Source organism: Drosophila takahashii, chromosome X (genome assembly GCF_030179915.1).
Source record: "Drosophila takahashii strain IR98-3 E-12201 chromosome X, DtakHiC1v2, whole genome shotgun sequence".
NCBI classification, from domain to species: Eukaryota; Metazoa; Arthropoda; class Insecta; order Diptera; family Drosophilidae; genus Drosophila; species Drosophila takahashii.
The window spans coordinates 17,395,681-17,423,356 of NC_091683.1; the positions used below are offsets into that span (position 1 = coordinate 17,395,681).

At 43.7% G+C, this 27,676-nt stretch overlaps 6 protein-coding genes across 6 annotated transcripts; 2 read left to right on the forward strand and 4 right to left on the reverse strand.

Annotated features, from left to right (window-relative positions):
- Positions 1-163: 163 nt before the first annotated feature.
- Positions 164-2,483, reverse strand: MED20 (Mediator complex subunit 20). The gene is made up of 2 exons (XM_017137541.3): positions 1,979-2,483; positions 164-881 (listed from the first exon to the last, which is right to left on the reverse strand). The coding sequence occupies exons 1-2, from the start codon at positions 2,390-2,392 to the stop codon at positions 537-539; spliced, it is 759 nt and encodes a 252-aa protein (XP_016993030.2). The 5' UTR covers positions 2,393-2,483; the 3' UTR covers positions 164-536.
- Positions 2,484-2,971: 488 nt separating this feature from the next.
- Grip91 (gamma-tubulin complex component 3) lies at positions 2,972-11,692 on the forward strand. Its single transcript, XM_017137599.3, has 5 exons — positions 2,972-3,376; positions 4,259-5,557; positions 5,614-5,806; positions 5,868-6,189; positions 10,501-11,692. The coding sequence occupies exons 1-5, from the start codon at positions 3,265-3,267 to the stop codon at positions 11,218-11,220; spliced, it is 2,646 nt and encodes an 881-aa protein (XP_016993088.2). The 5' UTR covers positions 2,972-3,264; the 3' UTR covers positions 11,221-11,692.
- LOC108054566 (peroxisomal multifunctional enzyme type 2) lies at positions 6,709-8,105 on the reverse strand. The gene is made up of 3 exons (XM_017137601.3): positions 7,965-8,105; positions 7,735-7,893; positions 6,709-7,105 (listed from the first exon to the last, which is right to left on the reverse strand). Exons 2-3 carry the CDS (start codon positions 7,865-7,867, stop codon positions 6,891-6,893), a joined length of 348 nt encoding a protein of 115 aa, XP_016993090.1. The 5' UTR covers positions 7,868-7,893; positions 7,965-8,105; the 3' UTR covers positions 6,709-6,890.
- Positions 8,932-9,978, reverse strand: LOC108054563 (probable methylthioribulose-1-phosphate dehydratase). The gene is made up of 3 exons (XM_017137600.3): positions 9,753-9,978; positions 9,221-9,691; positions 8,932-9,151 (listed from the first exon to the last, which is right to left on the reverse strand). The coding sequence occupies exons 1-3, from the start codon at positions 9,878-9,880 to the stop codon at positions 9,067-9,069; spliced, it is 684 nt and encodes a 227-aa protein (XP_016993089.2). The 5' UTR covers positions 9,881-9,978; the 3' UTR covers positions 8,932-9,066.
- Positions 11,693-11,860: 168 nt separating the features above from the next.
- On the forward strand, positions 11,861-22,304 carry g (adaptor-related protein complex 3, delta 1 subunit-like garnet). The gene is made up of 13 exons (XM_017137573.3): positions 11,861-12,155; positions 13,329-13,424; positions 14,603-14,731; positions 14,793-14,933; positions 14,999-15,128; positions 15,208-15,347; positions 16,905-16,978; positions 17,789-17,937; positions 18,566-19,242; positions 19,305-19,923; positions 20,507-20,653; positions 20,710-20,842; positions 20,910-22,304. Exons 1-13 carry the CDS (start codon positions 12,057-12,059, stop codon positions 21,472-21,474), a joined length of 3,099 nt encoding a protein of 1,032 aa, XP_016993062.2. The 5' UTR covers positions 11,861-12,056; the 3' UTR covers positions 21,475-22,304.
- A 324-nt stretch (positions 22,305-22,628) lies between these two features.
- mus101 (mutagen-sensitive 101) lies at positions 22,629-27,363 on the reverse strand. The gene has a single exon (XM_017137572.3). The coding sequence runs from the start codon at positions 27,260-27,262 to the stop codon at positions 23,063-23,065; it is 4,200 nt and encodes a 1,399-aa protein (XP_016993061.2). The 5' UTR covers positions 27,263-27,363; the 3' UTR covers positions 22,629-23,062.
- Between the last annotated feature and the right edge of the window lie 313 nt (positions 27,364-27,676).

Sequence of the window (27,676 nt, forward strand, 5' to 3'; positions counted from 1 at the left end):
AATTCGACATATTCTTACACCAACGCATCTATATATTAAATATATATATCTACATATATATATATAAACTATTGTGTTAAAAGCAGAAAATATACATAAAAAATAAAATTTAAAACAAAAAAAAACGGGTTGTTTTTATTGAAATTCAAAACAAATACAAATATTTACATTAAATGATGAATAAAATAGTGATTTATTTACTTTTTTAATCCTATAGTCTCGTACATATACAAATCTAAGATATTTTTAATACGAAGTTGTCCAAAATATTTTCTTTTATTCAGTTGTTACAGAAATCTCCAGATAGGCAAAGCAAATACGTATAACTTTGGATATGGTAAACCGATTAGTAATGAGTAAGTATTATTGTACCAGAATTAAATTTTGCCTTGCATACTGGAGGTTTTTGTGACATGGTATTTTGTATTATATTTTATCTATTCTATTTTATCTTCACTTAAATACAAAACACAAAAAGAACATCCTACTTAATCGGCTACTGGTCCATCCGGTGGCTCCAGCTTGACGTCGGCGGATCAGGGTCGATTCAGGCCCACCACCCCGGGCGACATGTGCACGGGCGGACCCACTTGCGGCCCAACCGGACCGCTGCCCATCCCGCCGAGCAGGGCCACGTGCTTGCGGTAGTTGGTGAACTGCTCCAGGTACTGCTTCACCGTGTCCATCGGCTCGTAGATGTCGTTGTGCTTCGCGTGCAGCTGCTGCTGGCCCATCGCCGTCATTATCGTCTGCGGGGCGAAGTACGAGGGAAAGTCCTTGCCCACGCCGATGCCCAGGAAGCCCTGCAGCACCTCGCGTATCATCTCCCAGCAGTAGGCCAGGATCACGCACGACTTGTACTCGACCTCGATGAGGATGCCCTGGAATGGGAGTTGTAAAATACACGGTTTAGTGAGTGATAAATAAAGGAATTAAATAATATTTGTAAATATTTTAAAAGCCAAATCAAAATGTTTGCTAACATCATGCCAAAAAAATTGAAGTTCTGAAATTCTGGTAATTGTTTTTTAGGAACTTTTTTCAAGCGAATGTTTAGAGATTTCTGTGGGATATAAAACAAAACTTTTAAGTAATATAACAGAAGTGATTGAATACTATATATATTTTTTAATTTAATATTTATGTGTTTGTTTTTTGGGATATTTAGAGATTTTTGTATAGAGCTTGAAAAAATAAAACATATATTGAATATATGCTATTTCTCGAAATATAATTTGTGTTTTCCCTTCAAAACATCGTTATTATCGAATCAATATTGTCAAAAAATCGAAAATATCGATAAGCTCTATTTCTGTAAGAAACTTTTACAAACTTCTGATTAAAATGGTATTTCATGATCACTTTTGGGAAAATTTAGTTTTTCAACAATTTTTGCATTTTTGATAAGGGGTACTATCAAAATTTTCTGCTTAAAATGGCAAAAAATTAAAATGTCCAGATTTAATCGCAAATCGATTTAGAATTTAGCTACGAGTTCAAATTTGGGCTATTATTTTCTTTGTTTCGGCAAAAAAAAACTGAATATTTATCATCACTTTTGGGAAAATGTAATTTTTACCAATTTTCCCATTTTTGATAAAGGGTACTACCATCATGACTTTTTTGCAATAAATGGGAAAAAATTAAAATGTCCAGATTTAATGGCTAATCGATTCAGAATTAAGCTACGAGTTCAACAAGGTATAGCATTCCGAATTTGGGCTATTATTTCCTTTGTTTCGGCAAAAAAACTGAATATTTATCATCACTTTTGGGAAAATTTAATTTTTACCAATTCTCGCATTTTTTATAATTTTTTTTGCAAAATATGGCAAAAAATTAAAATGTGCAGATTTGAACGTAAATCTGTTCAGAATTAATCTACAAGTATAACAAGGTATTTCAAATTTGGGCTATTATTTCCTTTACTATTCATATGCAGATTAGTTCCCTGGGCCTGTGGCTGCACCAAGCATACCTTGAAGTGCTCCATCATGGTGACGGATCCCAGCTTGATGACGAAGTCGCCGTACTCGAAGCGGGCGCCGCGGGACTCGATCTTCGTCTGCTTCTTGGAGGTGAAGGTGTTGGTCATCTTGAGCATGAGCAGATCGAAGATGTTGTCGGCGACGAGGGCCACCTGCTTGCCGGTGCCGTTGTCGATGATCGAGAACGTGGAGGCGGGGTACTCCGAGTTGTGCAGGACGTGGACCGCGCGTCCTGGGGCTCCGTTGTGCGGCTGCGGCGTCGAGATGAACGTCTCGCAGTCGACGAGGAATTGGCCGGCGTGTGTGGCCCCCAGAGCGAGCAGCCGCTTGCTCAGCTGGTCGATGATGTGCGCCCCCGACTTGCCCTCGGGCAGGGGGTACGGTTGCAGGACAGTCACACCCATAATTTCGCGAAAATTCGGCTTAAAATTAATTAATTCACTTAACTGGCGATTTTTGTGGTTTGTTTACCTGGCTGGTCGAGCCACTCAGGGGTATTTCGGTGAACTGCACCTGGTCACACTGCGTTTTGTAGTACACCCTGTATAACAGTTGTGTGACTCCGCTCCGAATCACCCTGTGCACCTTTTTATTCCAGTTTTCTGGCGCCAAAATTGAATTACATTTAAATTTAGAATTATGGTAAAATGTAGCAACTGAATTACAAATAAAAACAAAAAAGAACTTTTACTTTGCCAAAGCCATAATTATCATACATATATATATGAAGTCCGATTTTTAAAAATTCACTAATTTCCGAATTTTATTTTAATTAAATATTTTGATTCACTTTTATGTCAAACAAAAAAAATATAAAGGTTTTTTGTATTATTACTTTTACTGGTATAACAATTTCTCTTCTGAATACTATTCGTTATATTTTCTTATTTAAATTTAAAAAACAACTAGAGTTGCCAGACCGCCAAACGGGCCAGTGTGCACACACCCAAACCATCAGTTAAAACTCCGCTTTTGGTATTGACCCGCTTGCCAAATACGGTACTACTGCATTGAATTATTTTATTAAATTTTTAACAAAGTACGCGCCAATTGTTCGCTTTTTGGCTCAAACCACCGCAACTTTCGGCCAAGCGGACCAATTGAAGGTGGTTTTATGCCCGCTTTAGTCCGGCAGAGAGGAGCGCGTGTGTAATTGGCCACCAGTTGTTGCTCCCAAGCCATTTCGGTCGTCCTCGTCGCGCGCCCCTCGATTGGATTTATTTGGATTTATGAATATTGGAGCGACTGGCTGCGCCGTCGATCTCTGCCCACCAGGATGTCGCAGGATAAGCTGGGAGCCGACGTGGCCGGCATGACCTCCAGATTGGCCGAAATCCTCTCGGAGTTGTGCGTCTGCATAGAGGGCAAACAGCCGCCCGAAGTTCATGGTGAGATTTTGGGATTGGATTGGGGTTCCAAGTTCGGGATTTACATGGGAAAATACCTTAGGAACTGACTGTATTATATGGTATTTTGCTTGGGATGAGGAGTCTCTATAAAGTATTAAATATTTTTTATTATAAAACTGAAAATTCTACAAAAAACATCTGAATCTTGGATTGGATTGGGTTTCCAAATTGAGGATTTACATAGGAAACTACCTTAAGAACTGACCATATTATATGGTATTTTGCTTAGGATAAGGAGTCTTTATAAAGTACTAAATATTTATTGTTATAAAACTAAAAATTCTACACAGAACATCAGAATCTGGGAATCTGATTGGATTGGGGTTCCAATTTTAAGATACAAATATGTAAATATTTAGAAAAATACCTTAGAAACTGACCATTATATGGTATTTTGCATAGGGTAAGGAGTCTTTATAAAATATTTAATATTTATTATAATAAAACTTAAAATTCCTACAAAGAATATCTGAAAGTGGGATCGGAGTAGGGTTCCAATTCCAAGATATAGTACATAGAAAAATACCTTAAAACTGATCATATTATATGGTATTTTGCCTAGGATGAATAGTCTTAATAAAATATTTAATATTTCGTATAATAAAATTAAAAAATCCTATAAAAGAACAAAATATATTTACCATATATTTGTAATAATACTTTATAGTTATAAAGTTTTAATATATAGAATAAAAGTATTAATGCTATATTCAAAGGTTGAATTTAGTTTATTTTGTAGTAAAAAATCCAGAATAATAAAAGTTCTACCAAGTAAATTTTTGTAACATTGTCCTAAATCATAGTTTATATTTAAGCTTATTGATACCAATTTTGTAAAATGAATTTATTCCCCCTCCACAGACGAAACCCTGGCCCGGGTGGCCAAGTGCGTGTCGGCCACTTCTGGCTCGGGACCCGTGGGCAATTCGATTCCCCTCACCGAACGCGAATGCGTCCTGAAGACGGTGAAGATCCTGAAGGCCCGCAAGGAGGTGGCTGGCACGGACTCGGCGGAGCACTTCCACGAGCTCTACAGGAAGCTGCTGCTGCTCAAAATCGATCCGTACGTAAGGCACACGGTGATGGGCTTTCTGCTGACGATGGCCGACAAGCAGGCGAACGGCGGAGATGCCGGCGGAGATCCCTGCCTCTCCGCTCGATCGGATAACCTCAGTCTGGCCCTGCGCAGTCGATCGTCCTCCAACCGGAGCAGCCACAACGGCAATGGATTGTCGAACGGAGAAGGAGAAGCCTTTAGCTACGATCCCACGCAATCCAGCCTGGGTTTGGGCCAGCAAACCCTGCCCGACTACGCAAAGAAGCTGGAGGCAAAGGATGCGAACGAAGATATAGGTCAGGAGATAGTGATAAATGCCATCTACTCCTTCACCGGCGTCCAGGGGAAGTATCTGAAGAAGGACGTGGTCACCGGACGCTTCAAGCTGGATCCGCTGAACATGAAAGCCCTCAACATGGGCGAGGCGGGCATGCTGCTGCGGCTCTCGGAGCTGGGCTACTACCACGATCGCGTGGCCAAGTTCGCGGACATCTCGACGGGCTTCAATGCGATGGGCTGCATGGGCCAGGCGCTGATATCCAAGCTCAAGGAGGAGCTGGCCGCCTTTCACGGCCAGGTGGCCGTGCTGCACGACGAACTGGATGGCCAGCGGAAGGCGCAGAGGGGGAGTGAGGAACTAACGCTACTGAAGCTGCTCGCCTGGTACATAAAGCCGCTGCACCGGCTGCAGTGGCTCACCAAGATCGCCGACGCCTGCCAGCTGAAGAAGGGCGGCGAATTGGCCTCGACCGTCTATGATTATCTGGACAACGGTCATTCGATGGTGGATGCCTTGGTGGAGGACATACTCACCGCCATCTGTGGGCCCCTGGTGCGCATGATATCCCGGTGGATGCTGGAGGGCGGCATCAACGATCTGTACAGCGAGTTCTTTGTGGAGTCGCTCAACGATGTGGGCGCCGATCGGCTGTGGCACGACAAGTTCCGGCTGCGGCTGAACATGCTGCCCAAGTTTGTGCCCATGGAGCTGGCCGATAAGATTTTGAAGACGGGCAAGTGCATCAACTTTCTGAGGGAAATCTGCGAGATGCAGGGGCTGATGAAGGAGCGCGAGGAGCTCAAGAAGGTGATGGACAACAATGGTGAGGAATTGATGGGCTAACTATTTATTATTCTAATTAAATTATTCCTCTTGCAGTTGCCCAGTTCTTTGCATATGTTCCAGACACCAGCTGGCATGCGGCCGTGGAAACCTGCTACCAGCAGACCTCCAAACATGTTTTGGACATTATGGTGGGTCCACACAAGCTGCTGGATCATCTGCACGCCATGCGCCGCTACTTGCTGCTGGGCCAGGGCGACTTTGTCAGCATTCTCATTGAGAATATGAAGTGGGTTTCGAGGTTTTTAAGGAGGCAAATCAAATAGCAATGATAACACATTATTTTTCAGGGACGAACTGGAGCGCGGGGGCGGCGATATCTATGCCCACGATCTCTCCTCAATGCTGGACGCCGCTCTGCGCTGCACAAATGCCCAGTACGATGATCCCGACATACTCAACCATCTCGATGTGATCGTACAGCGTCCGTTCATCGGCGACATCGGCTGGGACATCATCTCGCTGCAGTACATCGTCCAGGGACCACTGGCCACCATGCTGGAGCCCACTATGCCCACGTACAAGCTGCTATTCAAGCCCCTCTGGCGCATGAAACACATGGAGTTCGTGCTCTCCATGAAGATCTGGAAGGAGCAGATGGGCAATGCCAAGGTGAGTTCGGCTCTTTGGCCATTTCTTATCGCTATCTCGAGTGCAGGCACACATTTCGATGGGCGGCCGTCACTCGGAGTGCACATGTGGGGAGTAATTTACTGATTTTAATGGTCGGGAACTTGGTAAATGCTTTTATTTTTCAATTTGGCAATGGAATTTGTAAAAGAAAGAGTTCCAAAACGCCAAACTTTGCTAATATTTATTTTTATGCAATTTTAATATCTATTTTCAAGATGCTTTTGCCTTTATTCATTCTAAATGAGGTCTTTGACACCCTATTAACCCAATTGACCTAAAATAAGGCTTATCGGAGTCAAATTCGTTGTCAAATCAACAGATTAATGAAACCAAGAGGTGAGAAATCTATTTTTGTGCCGAAAGGAAGTCGAAGTTCGAAAGGTTTCAGCCAAGAAATCGCCTATAGCACCTTGATTAGATTGCCCCCTGTAATCTAATCCGCTGCGATTACCCACTTACCGATAAACCATCCAGAGTATCAAAGTGCACAAGAGTTGATCGTTTGTCGCTTGTCGCTTTCGCCTTATGTATTATTTTCTAGTTTTGTAGACGATTTCCCGTACAAAAATAACATTAATTATGTGAATTAGGTGAAACAAAAACACGAATACACATTACACACGTAGAAAAAAAAAGGAGCTAAAGAAGGAATGTGCAGGCTAGTCCGGCGGGGATCCTTTTTACAACTTGGCGTCGGTCTTCAGGAGCGGCGCCAACTTCTGGGTGAGCATGATGTTGCCGGCGATCTTCAGCTTGCCCTTCATGAAGGCAGCCTGGGGGTTCAGCTTGCCCAGGGCGATGTCAACCATGTCCTCGTCGGCGACGGTCAAGGTGGTGTCCACCTTGATGCCCTGGGCGGGTCCCTCGTAGGCCTTGGCGTTCTTGCAGTCGAGAGCTGAAAGTTAAATAGTGTATATGAATAGGTTGTTTATTTTGATAGGTTGAATTCTACCCCCTTAAAATTTTAAGGTATACCGGTAATTTTTCTTGGCGATAATATATTAAAACGAATAATATAAAATTACATATTTAAAAATGCCTTTAAAAATCTCTTTCTATTTAAAAATTTTTTTTTTAAACATCCTACAAAATTTTTTTTTCTTTTGTGCAACAAGTGTGTGTTTTCATTATCGTCACCCTGTATTGCATTTTCCTGATCGAACCAATATAATATAATTTAATTTAATGCCAACAGCTGGTGCCGAAGTACAAAACGCGGTGCACTTTGAACTGTGACTACTAGAAAATGCGAAAAAAACAGAAAAAGAAAACACTCACAAAGACCACGTACTTGCAAAGGCAGGGGAGGAACTAGTGAACTAGGGGTAAAAAAATAAACCGCCTTTAAAAAAAAAAAGATTTAAAAATTCCCAATGTAATAACAATAAAATGTAATTACATGATTTAATTATTTAGACAAAAAGTAACCCCCCTAAATTTTACCCCAACTCCGTCCCTGTAAATGGGAGGGTGTGCCTTTTTCCGGTGAGGGGAGTGGGGGTTTTATCGGCGATTAGTACTTACTCCACTCCTTGGCCACCTTGCCGTCCTTGGTGATTTTGTACAGGAACACTCCGTTGACCGCCTTGGCCTTGGCCTCGTTCTCCTTCAGTCCATCGATGATCTTCTGGAAAACGGCGTCCGACTGCAGAGACATGGTTGTTGTGTGTGGTGTGTGTATTTCTGTGTGTTTTTCCGAAAAGAAATCAAATGAAAATTCGTTCGCTAGTGCGCCGTTGAAAAAAAATGCTTACGCTTTGAGCGGAGAACGCGAAATAATGAGCAGACGGCGTGCAAGAGGCGATTTTATTGTCGCTTTTTGGTCGCTTCACTCCCCTTGTCGCGGGGGAGCGAGATGGCCATACTGCGGGGAGCCGGTCAGATATGCCGCACTCACTCGCACCCTTGGGGCTCTCATTAAATGTATGCGCTGCCTGCTCTCACGCTCTCTCGCTCTTTGGCTCTTGCAAAACTGTTAGCCAGCTGATGCACAGTGGGCACAAACTAAACGAAAGTGGTATTAAAAAAAGAGTCCAAATTAAAAGGAAAATTTAAAATAACATTTTAATAATCATAAAGAAAAAGAAAAACTAGGTTTTCCCTTCTTTTCTAGCTTTAATTAAAAGTATTTAATATATTAGGGTTTATGGATTATACTGTTAAACAGTTCTTAAAATATTTTTAGAAACTTTTATTTAAATTACCTTTTTAACCAACTGCAAACCACTGTGGCAGGTGTGGAGTTTAGACTTTAACATTAACATGGCAGAGCTTAACATATGGACCCCTTAACAGCGGTTATCAGCTGTTGTCCATGGCTGTTACCACGCTCCTTAGTCCAAGTTTTAGTGCAAAGTGCGCAGTGCTCAGTTTGAAATGCCCATAAAACGGCGATAAGGCTTCAAGAGTCTTTAGATTATTCAGAAAAATGTGCCACCTCACGAGCTCATTCAAGAAAAAATTTGTAACCCTCTGTTAACTAACAAAAAAAAATATTTGTAAAATCCCGAAAGTCGTTTTAGAAATATTACGTTTAAGGCTTTTTACTTTATTATCTTTCCATTTTCAATTAATACAACTTTTTTATAAATTATATTAAAGGAAAACTTTGGAACAATATAAAGATATTTTTCTGAATTAGCATCCTAGCAGTTATTTCTACCCAAAACAAGGATATATAAAAACCATATAATTTTCATAAACTGGTTTACATTCAGTCAATTAAGCTGTTTAAATCGCATATATTTTTTCAGTACCATTGCCTTGCATATCAGAATATCTCTGATAGTAAATGCAGTATATAAGGCTTACATAGGGTTAAACAACGTGTGGGTTTTTTTTATCAGCTCCATTTCCTTAGGAGCTTTCGAACTTCTCCGGATCGATTCCGGCCTTTTTCATTTCCACGGCAATGGAGAAGAGATAGTCATAGCATTCCGACCTGTTTTTCAGGCATAAATCATAGAGTTAAATGGGGATTGTAAAAAGAATATGAAAAGAGATAACCCACATGGTCTTGGCCTTCTCCCAGTTCTGTCCCCAAACGTAGACGCCGTGCCGCCGGACGAGGATGGCACTGCAGCCGGGATGCTCCATCATGGCGGCGTACATGCTGTCGGCCAGGTCGCGTTCAAAGGGTGTATTCTCGATGATGGGTACGACCAGCTCCTCGTCGTAGCGCAGATACCGCTTATCCGCCTCGTCGTAGACGCCCTTGATCATCTCCAGATGGGTGCAGCGGAAGGTCTTGCCCGGCCAGAGGAGCGTGGCCATGACGGCGTGCTGCGAGTGGGTGTGGATGACGGCGCCCGCCTGGCGGTGCTGGTAGGCCAGCATGAAGAGCGGCGTGCACTGGCTCTTCTTCAGGCCCCTGATCTCCGGCGGCAGCTGCAGATCCCTGCCGGTTATGTCCTGCACGAACAGATCCTCCGGCTGCATGCGCTCCTTCTGGACGCCCGACGGTGCTATGTAGATCTCATCGCTGGATGGGATTAGGGGTTGGATTAAAGGTTTTATTTATTAGATTTCCGATCCCCACTCACTTGTGCTTGATGCTCATGCCGCCTCCTGTGCCGGTGACCCAGCCCAGGTGGTAGAACTGCCTGCAGAGCGAGGGAATCAGGTGGCGGGGATGCTCCGCCGGCAGGTCTTTGAAGATTGAGAGGGCCATCGCGCTGACAACGTGACTCTGCGATGCTGATAAGGGATGATAAAGGCAAATCTGTAAGCTGAAAGGCGACGAATCACGAATGTAAACAATGCGGGAAATCGATAGTCGCACTTATCGACTTAACCGGGCAGTCGGTCTATCGCTATAGTTACAGCGTTGCCACTAGATTTTCTTATTCAAATTTTAAAAACTTAAAAATGAATACTTAAAAATAATTTCGTTTTACATATTTCAAAAGATAAAATCTCTATAAAACAGCCAATAATCATTTATTTTTTTCTTCGCGCCTGCTAAAATTGGCTTTTGAATTTTTCAAGCTAAACGCTATGTTTAATTAATTATTTCGTTGTTTCTAAATGTTTAAGGTACAAAATATTTGATTATTATTATTGAATTTTTAGTGGTAGTAGAAAAGCATAGAAATGTATTAAATATTAATCAAAATATCATTTAATTTTCTATATGCGCCTGCTAAAATTGGCTTTTGAATTTTTCAAGCTATTTCTTTCAATTTCTAAATGTTTAAGGTACAAAATATTTGATTTTTATTATTGAATTTTTACTGGTAGTAGAAAAGCATAGAAATGTATTAAATATTAATCAAAATACATTTCTTTCAGAGCCTCCGGCCGATGAACGCCGAGATCGGCAAGGCGTCGCACCGGCTGAACCTCTTCACGTCGGAGATCATGCACTTCATCCACCAGATGCAGTACTACGTGCTCTTCGAGGTGATCGAGTGCAACTGGGTGGAGCTGCAGACGAAGATGCAGCAGGCGACGGCGCTCGACGACATCCTGGATGCGCACGAGAAGTTCCTGCAGACGATCAAGGTGGGCTGCTTTGTGACCAATAAAACGGATGTGGAGCATCCGCTGGAGACGGTGTACGAGAACATAATCAGTCTGGAGAACTGGCAGTCGAACTTCTACGCGGAATGCTTCCAGGAGCTCAACGCCCGCCAGGAGTTGGCCAAGGAGGTGGCCCGGTCGGAGCAGCAGGGCGTCTTCGGGCTGACCAACGAGCTGAAGCTGCAGCGCGACCAGGAGAGCAAGATCTTTGCCGAAAAGGTGGACACCGCCTATCGCGGCCTGGAGGTGATTGCCTACAACTACGAGAAGGCCGTGAGCAGCTTCCTGATGGCTTTGAACTCCAGCCACGATCCGAATCTGCAGCTCTTTGGCACGCGGCTCGACTTCAACGAGTACTACAAGAACAGGGACACCAATCTGAGCAAGCCGCTGACCTTTGAGCACATGCGCATGAGCAATGTGTTTAGCCTGAACCCGAATAGTCGGTTCATCATCAATGCGCCTTCGCCGGCGGCCATCAAGGAATAGCATTCAGTCGTCACATTAAATCTCAGTGCCAATATGCGAATCATCAGGCCTCATCATCGTTACAGCCAGTTCAACTGCGGCTAAATATTTGAGATATACCCTTAAGCAACCAAAAGCAATCAAGCAAACTAATCCAACTATTTACTAAGCTATCTCAAGCATTTTCACAGATATCTCGAATGTTTATGTCTCATTTATTCAAATTCGTTGAGTAGTTGGTAATCGAAAGTATTAAAAAGGAGGTTCGTTTGTCGAAAGGCGCACATTGTTCTTTTTTTTTTTTGTTAATGCCCTAATTTTGTACATCGAAGCTTAGTTAAAACTCGTCGTTTACCTAAGTGCGTTTGTCAATTGCCTAATGGTGATTATAAAGTAAGCCTAAGCAAATGTTGCGTATTTTAAAGAAGTTAGTGAACATGTTTTGAACAGTTTTAAACCGTAATGCGAGCTCGAAATAAATGTATGCATTGAATTTGTGTGATCTTTGATTTTAAATTTAAAGTTCACTTTATACTATCGCCCTCTCGCTCTATTTCAAAGGTGAGTTATCGATAGCTAGCGAATGCACGAACCCATGCTTAGCCAAGTTAGCCACCCGTGGGAAAACATCGATTCTCGACAGTATCGATTAATGTGCAATTTTTGTGCCACCACCACTGCTGGTGTTAAATTAAAGAAAACGAAAACAAATCGGAAAAAGACGGAAGTGAGTGCCTTTCTGCTGCCGCCGGTGCTGTGCTGAGATCGCCTCGCCAAAATAGTCAAAGTCCTCGAGAGCGAGAGATACCGATTGCAGAGCGTCGCAAGGAAAAACAGAACCAACAGCTAGAGCAAACATGGCACTGAAGAAAGTGAAGGGTAACTTTTTCGAGCGTATGTTTGATAAAAACCTCACCGATTTGGTGCGCGGCATTCGGAACAACAAGGATAATGAGGTAAGCGTGTCCAGGACGAACGGCCCCTCCCACCGACCACCAGCCGCCCCCCCAAAACTGCCGCCCCCAACAGCCACGCCCCCTGCGGCACAGCTGTGCGTTCAATTAGAACTCGCTAATTGGCTGACAAATTTCGTTTGCATTAAGGGAATCTTATTAGAGTTTGGTGAGCTCGTGTGCGAGTGTGTGTGGGTGAAAGTGGACGTGTGTGTGTGTGCGTCGGCATCTGCCAACAATGCAAAAAACAAGGAAAAGCAGGAAAAGCTGAAAAAGAGCCACACGCAGAACACAACGCGGAGTTTTCCCAACGCACTCACTCACCCACTTAATTAGCAAGTGCTTTTATCAAATATTTACCCATGTAAATTCCCCCACTGATTGGCTTTTTTTTTTGGTTGGTCCTACTCGGAATGTTTGGCAGGATCGACTAACGGTACTCTCCCTCTCTCTTTTTGGCACACTGAGAAAGAAATGTGCATGATTTGAAGATCATTTCCATGATTTGAAAATCATTTCCATATTTAAAAATTCTTTTCATGATTTAACGTGGAATAAGATTTTTTTTTTAGCAAAATATGATGGGATTTAATAATAAAATAAACGTAACTTAACTTAAAATATTTATCCACGTAACAAAATTTTTTGTATAGGATTAAAACGTATATTATTGCTATCTACACTTTTTCTCTCTGAGTGCTCTTCTAAACACTGATTTACAGCTGTATTTAAATTAATAGCAGCACTTTTATGCGGCTATCTATCTTATTGAATGGGAAATAGCAAAATATTAAGTGTGGGAGTACCCTAAAGGGCTTTTATTTTGTAGCTTAATCATGAATACAAGTTACTCATCGGTGGTTTCTATGAGGTTCACTGAAGTACTTTTGCAATATTCTTTACAATTATTATCCAAATATCTTATATTTAATTAAAAAGTTTTTTGTTTCGAAATTAACATCACTATTATTTTGGTTGCAACTGTATGATTTGGAATTTGTGTTTACTTTATTTTGCTTCTGTTGCTCTTTGTATGTGGGGGGTATAAAACTGATAGCCCCTCGACGATTCTCAGATATGTTTGTTGTTTTATGATGTGCTGCCGTTGCACATTTCGCATTTCAACTTTACGAACCTAGTATATATAGAATTGATTGACATCCACTTTCTCCGCAGGCCAAATACATATCGACGTGCATCGAGGAGATCAAACAGGAGCTGCGACAGGACAATATCAGTGTCAAGTGCAATGCAGTGGCCAAGCTGACCTACGTAAGTGTAATCTAGACCTAAGAAATATAGGAATAATTTATAAAATTATTTACTAAAAAGTAAGATCTTAATAAACCTCAGAATCCCTCATTTAATAAATTTTACGAAAATAAAGGAATATTTTATAAAATATGTTACTAAATTAACTAATTTTTATTTAACTAATTTACTAAAAAATTAAAGATTAAAAATTCTGAAATTTGAAAAACCTTTGGAACATTAGAAAATCCCTTGTGAATTTTCGAAATAAACCTAAATAATATGCACCGACAACCCAAAGAAGATTCACATTGAAATTCCCTCGAAGACGACGGCTTAGCATTAGATTAGGAAATTCAGATGCGACGTGCATGCCCCGGAATCTGGTGGCAGCCATTCAAAGTCGGCAAAGTGCCTGGCTGCACTTGATGCAAATTGCCTGTGGCATGGGGCCCTTGTAGGCAAGTGTGACAATAAGGACAAAAACAGCAACAGCCATAAAAATAACAACTGAATCTCGGCGGTAACAAGGGGCAGGACCAAAAACAAAGACCTCCGCCACCCACCAAACGAAAGATGCCATCAAGAGCATACATATATTATGTATAGTTATTACAGTTGTGAAGGAAACAATAGCATAGCAGTCATAGTAATAATAAAATAGTGCCCCTTAAAAACGGGAGGTTGAACAGGGAGCAAAAACGGTGGGAGATAAAAATCTAAAAATCAAAACCGAAATTAGGAAATATATCGAACAACGTTTTAAGAATGAATTAGTACAATTTCAAAGTGCCCAAAAAAATTATATTAGTTTTAATTAAATTTCTTCTTTTGCGATTTTTTTGTATAAAATGCTGTAAAATGTTCTCGTTTTATATAACTTACCTTATTTTTTACATAATATATAATATTTTAAATTTTATTTTACTTATTCTTGTATAATTGACATAAAGACTTGCCAAATTCTTTATAACCATTATTTTGCCCATGGGCGTGAGGTGTGGAAACGAGATGCAGCTAAGCGGATTTCAATGCTAACGAGTCCTTGAGTCCTTGGGCCTATCCTGCACACATATTTAACAGGCACACACACACACACATTCGCCGAGACCCTTGACACCCCAATTCGTTTGCACAAAATCAGCAGAAAATGTTAATATTTATTGATTCGATTTGATTTTCATTCTCGTTCTCGACAGATACAAATGCTGGGCTACGACATCTCCTGGGCAGGCTTCAACATCATCGAGGTGATGAGCTCATCCAGATTCACCTGCAAGCGAATTGGCTACCTGGCGGCCAGTCAATGCTTCCATCCGGATAGTGAGGTAATTGATCTTCAAACCGAGATGTGCTAGCTTATTTATATTTATTTATCTTAACCAACAGCTCCTCATGCTGACCACCAATATGATACGCAAGGATCTCAACTCACAGAACCAATACGATGCGGGTGTGGCGTTGAGTGGACTAAGCTGCTTCATATCACCCGATCTGTCCCGCGATTTGGCCAACGATATTATGACACTGGTATTGGGCAATCCTATAGTTTTGTAATCAACGTTTTCACTTATCTAACTACAAACACCTCTCAGATGAGCTCAACAAAACCGTATCTGCGCATGAAAGCCGTCCTTATGATGTATAAAGTATTTTTACGCTATCCCGAAGCATTGAGACCTGCATTTCCCAAACTCAAGGAGAAACTGGAGGACCCAGATCCAGGTTTAACTGAGAATATAACCTATTAGAGCTATTGAAATGGAATTACCATATGTTTTTATATTCTTTTCTCCTATTTTAGGTGTTCAATCGGCTGCCGTTAATGTTATTTGCGAGTTAGCGCGTAAAAATCCTAAAAATTACCTGCCCCTGGCGCCGATCTTCTTCAAGCTCATGACCACATCGACCAACAACTGGATGCTGATCAAGATCATCAAGCTGGTGAGTGCCGAACCACATCCTTGGGCCATCCAAAAAAAAATATTCACAATGATTACTTTACTCTTAAGTTCCGTTTTTAAGTATGTATTCTTTTCGTTTTCGTTTGTCCGCGGACAAACATAAATTTCGTTTGCTGTATATGTATATTATTACGTATACGTATACTATATTTTATATAAGACAATGAATTCTTTGTCTAACAAAAAGTTAATTAACACTACAACTACTCCTCCCCCTCTCCTCCCTCTGCTCCCGCTCCAAACAAAAAAAAAAATATTTAAAAAATACTAATGAAAAAACCGAATGAAATGCCAAATACAAATAAAAATATAAATCGAATGAATTTTAGTTCGCGAGCCTCACGACAATCGAACCGGCGCTGGGACGCAAATTGACTCAGCCCCTAATTGAAATTATTTCCAGGTTTTTATCGGCGCGCTTTTCTTTAATCAGACAAACGAAAAATCCAATCCAGAACTTAATTCAAAACCAGCACGCGCTTTGATTTACTCTAAAGCATTTTACTACTTACCTTTTAGTTATTGAACAACCCTTATTGTTTCGTTTCATTTCGTTGGAGTATATACTTTGGTATCCTAATTGTTTAAATGGAAGCAACACACAGATATTGTATACTTTAGTGTTTATTTCCCGAATTTCATTTGATTTATCCACGGTTCCACATCACATTTACATCACACCTTGAACTTGAACCCCATCACACACCCAAAAGAACACATGAGCGTCGTAATTGATTATAATCGTATTGAAATTACCCAAATTGACTTTGCAATTTCAATGACACACAATTTTTTTACACACATGTTGATGCACATGATGTTACATATCCTTTACAATGCATAAAAGCTTATGAAAAATAAGAATGGAACCTGTCTAAAAATAATATATTTTAAAACAAAAAATATATTATCATTATACATTAATAAATCAAAAGTAGAAATCGTTTCTAAACTATTTAAATCTTTTTAAGCAAACTTTGGATAATAAATAATCTTTAAAGTCAATAATTTACAATATTTATTATACGATATTTTCAAAAACTTCTATAAGCTTTTGTCCATTCACCTTCACCACCTCAATTTCACCACGTCGTACTCCTTTGGCTTTTTTGTGTTGAAAAACTGCTTAATTCGCTTGATTTGATGAAACAAAAGCAAACTTTAAGCCATCAAATGTATACCAATCAAAATGTACAACTTTTATTTCGCTACAAAAAAAAGAAGGCTAACATCCAAGACCCTGAGAAACTCCAAATATATAGACATATCACCATGAGATACGATCCGGCAGGAAGGACCACAACAAGAGTCAAAAACGAAGAACGATTAAACCAAACTCACAGCCAGTTTAATAGGGAGAGAAATGTTCTTTACTCTTTTTAAGTTTTTTTTACCATTTTACTTTAAGTTTAGTTTTCGGTTTTAGCTTTAGTTTTAGTGTTAGTTTTAGTTTTAGTTGTGGATAAGGACGTTGATGATTTCGATTGTGTGTAAATTATAATTTGTTGCTTGTTTCTTTTTCTCTTTGCATTTGCAGTTTGGCGCTTTAACCCCCTTAGAACCCCGGCTAGGAAAGAAATTAATAGAACCACTCACAAATCTAATTCATAGGCAAGTCTTGAATCATTGCAAAACAAACAAAAACAAAACAAAAAATTAACGGAAAATACAATAAGAAATACATGCGTTTCCCCGAAAGTGTGTGGAAAACGATTGCAACAAAGCAAGGCGAAAGCAAAGAATCGAAATCGTAATCAAAATGAGACCGATTAATGGCCGATTCAAATCGATCGATTGATAATTGAAGCTGCTCGATGATTGTGCGACTGAATATTATGAATATATTAGTTTTCATTATTTTTATTTAATTGTACAAATCTTCTAGCTTCTTATGTCTCTCTATCTCTCTCAACTTTTGACTGTCGCCATCCAGCTTTAGTTTGTATTCGTTTTAGTTATGTCGTTTGCCTATCGATATTTTGCTTATCGAGCACACTCATTGAGAACAAAAGTTATAAAACAAGTAAAATCGAAAAAAAAAGCGGAACAAAAAAATCGAGCTGTTGCAGTTGTTGTTGTTGTTGCTGTTGTTGGTTTTTTCTTTTTTGGTTGCCTTTGATGCGTTGCTTCGCAATCTTGTGTTTTTCTAATGTCTATCGCTATAATCGCTAATTGTTATCGCTATACTAAACCACTATACTGCTATCCATATTGCCGTTGTTGTTGTTGTTGTTGCCATTGCCAATTGCTATTGTTGTAGTGCAATGTTTGTCGCTTTACCGCTGCTTACTCTTAATACAAGTTCCTTTTTTTCTCAAACTTATACCAACCACAAAAAAAAAAAAACAAAAACAACCAACCAAACCACGAACAAAAAACCAAAACAAAAACGAACCAAAACCAAACCCAACTCACCAACAGCACCTCGGCGATGAGTCTCCTGTACGAGTGCATCAACACGGTGATCGCGGTGCTAATCAGCATCAGCAGCGGCATGCCCAACCACAGTGCCTCCATCCAGCTCTGCGTGCAGAAGCTCCGCATCCTTATCGAGGATTCCGACCAGAACCGTGAGTATTTTCTATTCTCAGTCCGTTAACCTTTACTCAAAACATGAAGAATTCGCGCTAAAACATTTTCGCAATGAACCAAATCTGTTTCTTAAAAAAAAAACACCATATGTATAGACAGTTTTGACAGTTTTTACCTAAATAATTCAGTCCGTTAACAATTTACCAAAAAATCAAGAATTCCCGTTTAAAAATTTAGCTAAGAAAAGTTCTTTCCTTAAAAATAAGAATGATATTCTATATAATATAAATAATGTACCTAAGTTTGAGATTCAAACAATATTTTTATTTTTATTTAACTAAAGAATTCGCGGAAAGATTTTTTGTATTTTTGTTTGGGTTATATTATCTCAAGAATAGTTTGGTTGATTTTTGATTCGACTCAAGAATTCGCGTTTTAACAATTTAGCCATGAAAGGTGATTTCCAGTATATTTGACCTAATAATAAATAGTCATAGATAAAAATTGTATATAGATTCATAAATTAGAATCAACCAATATTATGGACAATTACCAACTAAAGAATTCGCGTTTTAAATTTAGGTGTTATATGTAATTTGAATACAACTTTACTATATTATTTCTTCAAAATAAAATATATATTAATGATTATTTTTCCGCTTTCAGTGAAATACCTTGGACTGTTGGCCATGTCGAAGATCCTGAAGACGCACCCGAAGAGCGTGCAGGCGCACAAGGACCTAATTCTCGCGTGCCTGGACGACAAGGACGAGTCGATCCGACTGCGCGCCCTCGACCTGCTGTACGGCATGGTCTCGAAGAAGAACCTCATGGAGATCGTTAAGCGTCTGCTCGGCCACATGGAGCGGGCGGAGGGCTCGGCCTACCGGGACGAATTGCTCTACAAGGTGATCGAGATCTGCGCCCAGAGTTCCTACCTGTACGTGACCAACTTCGAGTGGTATCTCACCGTGCTCGTGGAGCTCATTCAGCTGGAGGCTGGCTCACGGCACGGCCGCCTGATTGCCGAGCAACTCCTGGACGTGGCCATTCGCGTGCCAGTGGTGCGGCAATTCGCCGTCAACGAGATGACCAACCTGCTGGACACGTTCACCGTCTCGGCGCAGAGCAACTCCATGTACGAGGTGCTCTACGCGGCCGCCTGGATTGTGGGCGAGTTTGCCGGCGAGCTGGAGGATGCGGAGAAGACGCTCAACATCCTGCTGCGTCCGCGGCAGCTGCCCGGTCACATCCAGGGTGTCTACGTGCAGAACGTGATCAAGCTGTTTGCCCGCCTGGCCACCACATGTCTGGAGGTTCAGGATTTGCCGGGATTAGTGAGGGTAAGGGTTCTCTTTTTCCCCAGATAATTTTCCTGTATTAATACTTGATTTCCTTTCTCTAGCTCTGCGATCATGTACTCGATAAACTGCAACACTTCAATGGCTCCAGCGACATTGAGGTGCAGGAGCGAGCCAACTCGGCTTGCATGCTGATCGAGATGCTGCGCAACCAACTGGCCACGACGGACGATGCCATGGACACGGGCTGCATTCCGCCACTGGCCATTGAGATTGTCCAGGAGATGACGCTGCTGTTCGCTGGCGAGCTGATACCGGTGGCGCCCAAGGCGCAAAGGAAGGTGCCGCTGCCGGATGGCCTGGATTTGGACGAGTGGATCAACGCACCGCCGCCGGAGGATGCGGCGAGCAGTTCGTCCTCGGAGCACGACAAGGACGAGCTCTTCGTCAGCGCCTCGCAAGGCGGCGCGGGCGTGGAGGGAGGCGGCGGTGGCGGAGGAAGTGGCGGCAAGCGGCGACAGAGCCTGGAACTGACGCCCGAGCAACTGGAGCGCCAGCGGATGGCGCGTCTCATGGAGCAGTCGAACAATCCCCACTACCTCAAGTCCACGCCGACGGCGAGCGGAGGGTCGGCGAATGCGGATCAGTACGACAATATCGACGACATTCCCATCACGGAGCTGCCGCTGGACATGGAGGGCGTGGCTGCGCTGCGGGTGGGCAGTAAGTTATCTTATTTATTTATTTATTTATATGAAGCAAACTTAAAGTTACAGCTATAAGCTAACTAAGATTAAGAGCTCTAGCAGCTAAGGCCTTCAGCTTTTATTTATAATTGTGGGCTTAATTTGGGCTTTTTCAAGGTGTCAAACTAGATACATTTGTATTTATTATTTGAATTTAGATTTTGAATTTAATTTTAAGTTATCTTTTTAAATGCTATTACTTAGAATTTAATCATAAATCTACCCATGTGTTATTTATTTATATAAAGCAAACTTAAAGTTAAAACTATAAGCTAACTAAGATTAAGAGCTCTAGCAGCTAAGGCCTTCAGCTTTTATTTATAATTGTGGATTTACATTTTGAGCTTAATTTGGGCTTTTTCAAGGTGTCGAACTAGATACATTTGTGTTTATTATTTGAATTTAGATTTTGAATTAAATTTGGGCTTTTTCAAGGTGTTGAACAAGATACATTTCTATTTATTATTTGAATTTAGATTTTGAATTTAATTTGGGCTTTTTCAAGTTATCTTTTTAAATGCTATTACTTAGAATTTAATCATAAATCTACTATTCTCTAGTTACCAAGCGATCGGATAAATACCTGCAGGAGCAGCAGGCGGCGGCGCAGGGCGGCAAGGATGGCAAGAAGAAGCATAAAAAGGGCAAGAAGAGCAAAAAGGCTAAGAACAAAGTGGCATACAACAGCAGCTCCGAGTCGGAAGGAGGTGGTAGTCAGAGTAAACCATTTCGAAGCACCTTCTCTAAACCTTAACCTTTGCAGAACCGAAGCCCCTGCATATTGTGAACACCACGCTGGACATGCCCGAGGGGGTTTCCCTGTCGGACAGCGAGGACAAGGACGGCAAGTACGATCCGAATGACCCGCATCGAGCGCTGGACATTGAGCTGGATATGTAAGGATAAATGGAATTAGCTAACCCAATACAAAACATTGATATATTATTATGATTCCTTCCACAGAACGGACTTCGAGGCGCCCGCCGTGAGGTCCTCCTCCTCCAAGAAGTCGACGACGGGCAAAGAGAATCTCAAGGCGCCGGCTGAGCTGGCCGGCAGCAGTAGCAGCTCCAAGAAGGATCGGAAAAAGGACAAGGATAAGGAGAAGGAGCGGAAGAAGCATCGGGAGGGCAGGCGGGAAAGGAGCGCCCAGCCGGTGATTGATCTCATCGACGCCGACACGCCCACTCCCAGTCCCAGCCACACTTCCGCCCCCAGCAACGACAACAACAATACTTCAAGCCTCCTTCCAGCCGATGTCGCCAGGCAACACAAAAAGAAGAAGAACAAGGAGAAGTCGCGGGAAGCGGCGCCCGAAAGCGGCATCCTTAATGTGCTGGAAGAGGAGGGGGAGGTGGAGCAGCAGGTGGCCTCCAAGGCGCACAAGAAGAAGCATAAAAAGGAGAAGTCGCAGCGCAAGGAGAAGAAGGCTTCCGACTCTGCATCCGCATCCGTAATCGCCGGCATTTCGTCCAGCGACTACGAACAGCCACTGGGAATCTCAACGCCCAGCAAAGAGATTTTTTAATTGCTAAGCTCCAAGTTCCACTATTATAATTATTATTAATATGTACGATTGTGAGGAACCTCTGTTTTTCCCGTGTGTCGATTCATTGCGCGTTTATTTGAAAAAGAAAAGGGAGCAGCGAAGCGAGCTTCAGACTTTCCAATTTCATCAAGTTGAAACAATTGCCTCCTATAGAAAAGAAAACCTAACAAATTATCGCTGCGATATAAAAACATAACAAACATTGAACAAATTTAAATGCTAACAAAAAAAAAAAAGAAAACTAAATCAACATAAACCGTATATATGTATACATAAATATTAATATATAGAACTGTAATTTTAAAGTGTAAAATGCCGCCAGTCTGCCAATTGCGGCTTAAAAAAAGAAACAAGCAACAAACGGAAAACAGAAAACAGATCAACTATAAATCATAATTCTACGCCGATCGATTCCTGTGTACTATCTATTTTTGATGAATTTGTAGCCTAGAGCATGCGATTCCACTAAAAACACACCCACAAAACACAGACAATTATATACCTATAGTTATATAATATGGAATTTTATAATGAATCCCACACAGAATAGAGCTAACTGAGCTGCATGGATTGTAAAGAACCCGAATTATATATGTATGTATACACGTGAACCATGTGAATCAAATATAAAGTACTGCTATACCATAATTACTGAACAACTGAGACAGAAACGGAAACGGAACAGAAGCTAAGTGAAATTATACATACATAGTACATACATGCTATATTATATACAAGAACCCACACACATACACACACCTACAAATACATACAAATATATAAACGTTAAATAAATGAAAAGTACATTACAGTTGGACATATTCATTGGTCGTTGAGTTTTGGGTAGGAATTATATCATTTGAAAAGTTTTGATCCCAAGATCAAAAGTTAGTTTTCCTTTTTTTTTATATATTATTCGTGATTTGAAAGATATTGCATTTTTATTCCAGATTTTAGGAATCATTCTATAAGTTTTATTCCTGATTTTTATTTATAAATAGAAAAAATCCCTAATAACCATGTTTTATTACAATTATTCCTTTATTTTTTCTATTGATTCCTAATGATGCTTTTTTTCAACATCCAGATCTCATCTGGCAAATTGACTTCTCAATTCAAGTTAAGAATACAAATTCGGTTTTCAATTTATAATTTCATTTATTTAATAAAGAATCGGAATGAAGTAATAGCACAAAAATAAATATCTCTTGGATAGAAAGAAATAAAAATTACACACTTAGTGAAAAGAAAACCGAAAGCCAATTTGTCCTTGAAATATTTTTCGATTATTTTTTCAAAATAAAAATTTTTATGAAATGAAACAAAAAGAAAGCCAGCAAATTAGATGTGTTGACTTGTACAAATTCTTTTTAGCAGTGGTAAATTATAAATCATGCTTGGTTAAATGTTCAATTTGGAGACAAATCGACTTTCAGTACAAAAACAAAAAAATTCATGATTAAACTAATTTAAATTCAAGCCGCTTGAGGCTATAAATTTATAACTTTTGTATAAACTAGAAAAGAAAATATCAATTTGGAACAGGAACAAAAAGGCGATTGGAACTTCACTTCACCTCGTACTTCCCCAGATCGGCATCCCGGCCGTTCATCAAGTAGGTGTTGATGGCCATCTGGCTGAGCACCTGGACGCCGCTCTGCAGGAGATGCGTCAAATCCTCTTGCGTCAGCGGCGCCTTCCTGGTGTCCACAAAGCAATGGGTGGCGGTGGAGGCCAAAGGATCCGCGGCAAATGGTGACTTCGCCTCCACAATGCTGGCTCCGCCGGCGCGCAAAACATTCCTAATGGGCGCTCCACTCCGCTCGTGCAGACTGAGGATCACCCGGTGATGGGAGAAGGCTCCTCCGCCGCTGGCACTCAGCTCGGTGCGCCAACGATGCACGGCCGCCGCAATGGGCTCCTCCTCGGGCGCCAAAGCGGGCAGATTCAGGGCCTTCGGGTTGCCCCACTCGTACAGAGCCTCGTCCAAAAAGTAACCCCGCGAGTGACACTGCTCGATGTACTGCATGTTGAGGATCCACTTGCCCGCCGCTATGCAGGCCAGCATCTTCTCGCCGCGATTCGGGCGCTCGCACAGCAGGTGGCTGCAGTTGTCGTCGTAGTTGATTAGATTCTCGCACAACCGACCGCCCAGCTGGCCAATCCTTTGGATGACCTCCTCGCGCTTCTCCTCATCGTCGCCACACGAAATGGTGAAGCAGGGAATGCCGCGGTACTGCATCTTGGGCGAACCACCGCCCGAGGATCGCCGCTTGGCCGCGTTGAACTCGGCCGGATCGCGCCAGTCGACCATGTCCTCGGTGTGCAAAGCAAAGCCCTCCGATTCGAAGGGCTGGACGTACTGCACCTCGCTCTCTGGACACTCCACCAAGTCGCTGTCGTGGCTGCGCTTCAAACTGTTCCGCCGCGACTCGCAGTTCTTCAGGTAGTCGGTGATCTGCTTGACATCCGGCGGCGCCGCCAACGGAGCAGCCGACTCCTCGAAGCTGATCTTGTCGAAGTTAATGGTGCTCTGGCCTTCCTCGCTCTCTGCGGAGGCAGCTGCTCCGGCTGCCCTTGGACTCTGTGTGTTGGCCACCAGGAAGGGCGATTGGCTGGCCCTCAGCGGCGTCTTCTTGCTTACAGAAAGCTTGGGTGTTTTAGGGGATCTATCAAAGTTGAGCTTGGTGGCCTGGGTTCTCGTGGGCGGCTTCTTCTTCAGCGTGCTTGGTGGCTCCTTCTCCTTCTCCTTTTCCTCCTGCTTCTCCTCATACTCAATGCCCAGAGTCTCGCAGGTAATCCTCATCACCCGCTGCCTGATGACGGCCAGCGGAGTGTCCGGCTTGATCTTCTGGGTGGGCAGGCGCCAGCGCCGCTCGAAGTCATCGGCCATGCGCTGCTGGAACTCCGGAGTGAGGCAAAAGTCGGGTATACCAGGCGCAGGGCGAGGATGCTTCCTGCTGATCGGAGTACAGGCCTGCCGACGAATTCGCTCTAGTTCCGGCGTCTGGTTGGCCTGCATCTCGCGGATGATCTCGCGCACACAGTCCTTGCCCTCGTCGGTGTCCAGCCGCTGGACGAACTGCTCGAGGAAGTCGAGGTTGTACTTCTGGGCGCCCACCTGGCTGAGCGGCGTGCAGGGGGAGTCGGGTGAGGAGCCAGAGCTGCGAAGGCGTCCCCCTGGATTTCCAGCCAGCTCGGAAACCCTGCGATTGCGCAGCGGTGTTAGTTCCGGTTGATTCTCCTCCTCCTCCAGCGGCGGCGGAGCCACCAGGGTAGCCTCCTCCGGTCGCGTTCTGTTCGTCCTGGCATTACTCTCCCGCAGACGCGGTGATATAGGGAAATCCTCGGGACTCTGGCCCACCAGGTGACCCACATAGGGCAGCTTCTCGCCCGTGCGGGCGCACTGCACCAGCCACTCCGAGGTGACGACGGGATAGTGCCACTTGATGGCGCCCTCGTACTTGGAGCCCTCGGCAGTGGGACACACGAGCAGTGGCTTCTCCTTTTTGATAAAAGTCTTGTTGACCGAGGCGCCCAGCAATTCGGCCGCGGAGTTGATGAAATCCCTCTCCAATCCCGCATAAATAGAGACCACAATGGTCATACCCTTCAAGGGCTGACGCAGTGCAGCGGCGGGCACATGCTGGTGGTAGTATTCCAGCGGCAGCAGCTGGTTCTTCTTCATGCAGCTCTCGAGATACAGCTCGGTGACTATATTCCTGGCCCGCACGGGCAGCTCCTGCGCATCGAAGGCCACCTCGAAGCTGACGATGGCGTAGTCCACCTCGTCGGCGAAGCTCGAGGGGACCAGCAGACCCTGGGCCGTCTCGCATTCGGTGAGCATTTGTTGGTAGAACTCCGCATTGAAGCAATCCTTGTGCACGTAGACCGAGTGGCCCTGAAAGTAGTCTAGTTTCTCAAAGTCAATGGACAAAGTGCTGGCACTCAAATCGGGTATTTGCTGGAGGGGAGCTGGGGGATTGGGATTAACCATTGAGTTCCTTAGACGTATCTCCATTTGCGTGGAACTGGCTGCCGGCTGCAGGAGACTCACATCCGCCGGGGGAAGCTGGGCCACTGCTCCCTGATCCTGCGAGTACTGATCCAGCAGCGTGTGATCCGGCTGCTCCTCCTCCTCCTGCTGCACAGGATCCGCCTCCTGATCGAACAGCTTCTTCTTGATGGGCAGCGTGGGCTGCTTGAAGCTGTGGTTCATGGAGCGCAGCGTTCGCTTGCTGGCCGGCGAGGCAACGTCGGGTTCGCGGTTCTGCGGCAGCGACACGCGATGCACTAGCTCGCTGACCAGGCGGCCAGCTCGTATGCTCTCCAGCAGCCAATCGAGGCGCACCACATGCACGGAGCCCATGAGACCGTCGCTTTGCCACTGGCGGTAGTCAGCGTCGTCCAGTTGGCCCACAATGATGTGCGAGATGCCCTCGTTGGCCTCGTCGTAGCGGGTGGCTCCCCCGGTATTTAGCACTCTGTTCAGTTTCTCCCGCTCCTCCGAACGAAAGCCACTCAAATAGACGCAGCAGCCGTCTAGAAAAGCTCCCGCCTTCTTCGCCTGCCGCGGACAAATCTCGGCCAGCACCTGCTGGTAGTTTCTGCTGGAGGCAGTGGCCTGTTTGAGCAGCTCCTTGGCAGGGGAGCCCATGCCACTGCTCACGGATTCATTGACCGTGGTCAGATCGCTGCACATGCGCCGCGAGCCGGAGACGAAGCTGATCCTCGAGAGATCCGAGAGCTGCGACTGATCAGCAACGGAACGTGTGCTCTTTGTGGGCGTGGAGGCGGCTGTCTTGCCGGCGCGCACCTCGTAGTCCTTGGTGGGCAAAGCATAACCACGATTGCAGCTCTCGAAGATCCACTCGGGCAGCAAGACATCCTTCTTGTAGCGTATGGCCGCCTTGTACTTCTCGGTGTCCGTCTTCGATTGCTCGGTGATGACGATGTCCACCACCTGGGAGCGAAAGGCGCGATGATAGATGCCGCCGTTCTCGTTGACCAGCCGCATCACCTGATCCTTGCGAGCGACATCCAAGCCGCTGCACGTGATGTTGGCTCCAAAGAAGATGGGCAGGCGGTACTTGTCGCAATCCGGATCGGTGGCCCTGAATGAGTCACCCTGACTGCGGCGACTCTGCTCCCAGACGTACTGCACCCAGTCCACGTGCATCACGGGCACTCCGTTCAGCGTGGCCTGCTCGTACTTGCTGGATTTGATGGTGTTTGCGATGAGGTGCGTGGTGCGGTGGCCGAAGCTCTGGAAGTAGCTGCCGCCCATCCAGTGGATGAGCCGGCTGAGCTCCTCCTTCTTCTGGGGCGTGATCCCGGTGGCCGAGACCTGCAGATCCCGCATGGCCGTCGTGTAGATGGCCTTGCTGCCGCCCTCGGGAATGGGTTCGTTGCGTCGCAGGCAGCTGAGCAGGCAGGGTGGCCCCAGGATGAGGGCGCGCGTCTGCTGCAGCTGCTCGAAGAAGTCGCCCTCGAAGTGGGCCAGCACAAAGACATCCTTCTTGGTCAGGTTCCCAGCGGCTATTAAAGGATATCCCTCGCTGGGTTTTATCTGCCGGATTTGCGTCTCCGCCAGCTGCTGCGATAGCAGCTCCAGCGACGCCTCAAACTGCTCCAGGAGCGCCTCGCCAGACGCCTCCTGGGCCTCCGCGCCCGGCTTCAGGTTGTTCACGAAGTACGCGCAGATGGACTCGTCCATGCTCACGCTCATCGTGGCGGCGTGTGCTCTGCTCCCGGATTTATTTGCCATTTTCGCAACGCTATTTTGGCGCCGTTTGTTGTTGCTTTGAATTCGTTGGCAACGCCGACTTCGAGGTAGTTGGCAACGCGGGCTGGCGGAGCTGTCTGGCAACGCCGCAGGTGATGGTACCCATGGGTACATTTACAGTAACTATTTCTAAATCTGTTATTTATTTGCTTACATATTATTTACGAAAGGGGGATTCCCTAAACTGTTGAATTGCTGAATTGTTGAATTTTGGTCAGCTGTTAATCAGCTGTTCCATACAAAGTCAACTTTCAGAAATTTCAGCAATTCAACAGCCTCGGGGCTGATGAAAATTTTCTTGAATTGCTGAAAAGCCAGAGTTGTCACCTTTTTTTAAAAGTCGTGGCAACTCTGTAATATTTTAGTATCACCAGTAAACATTATTTATTTTAAAAT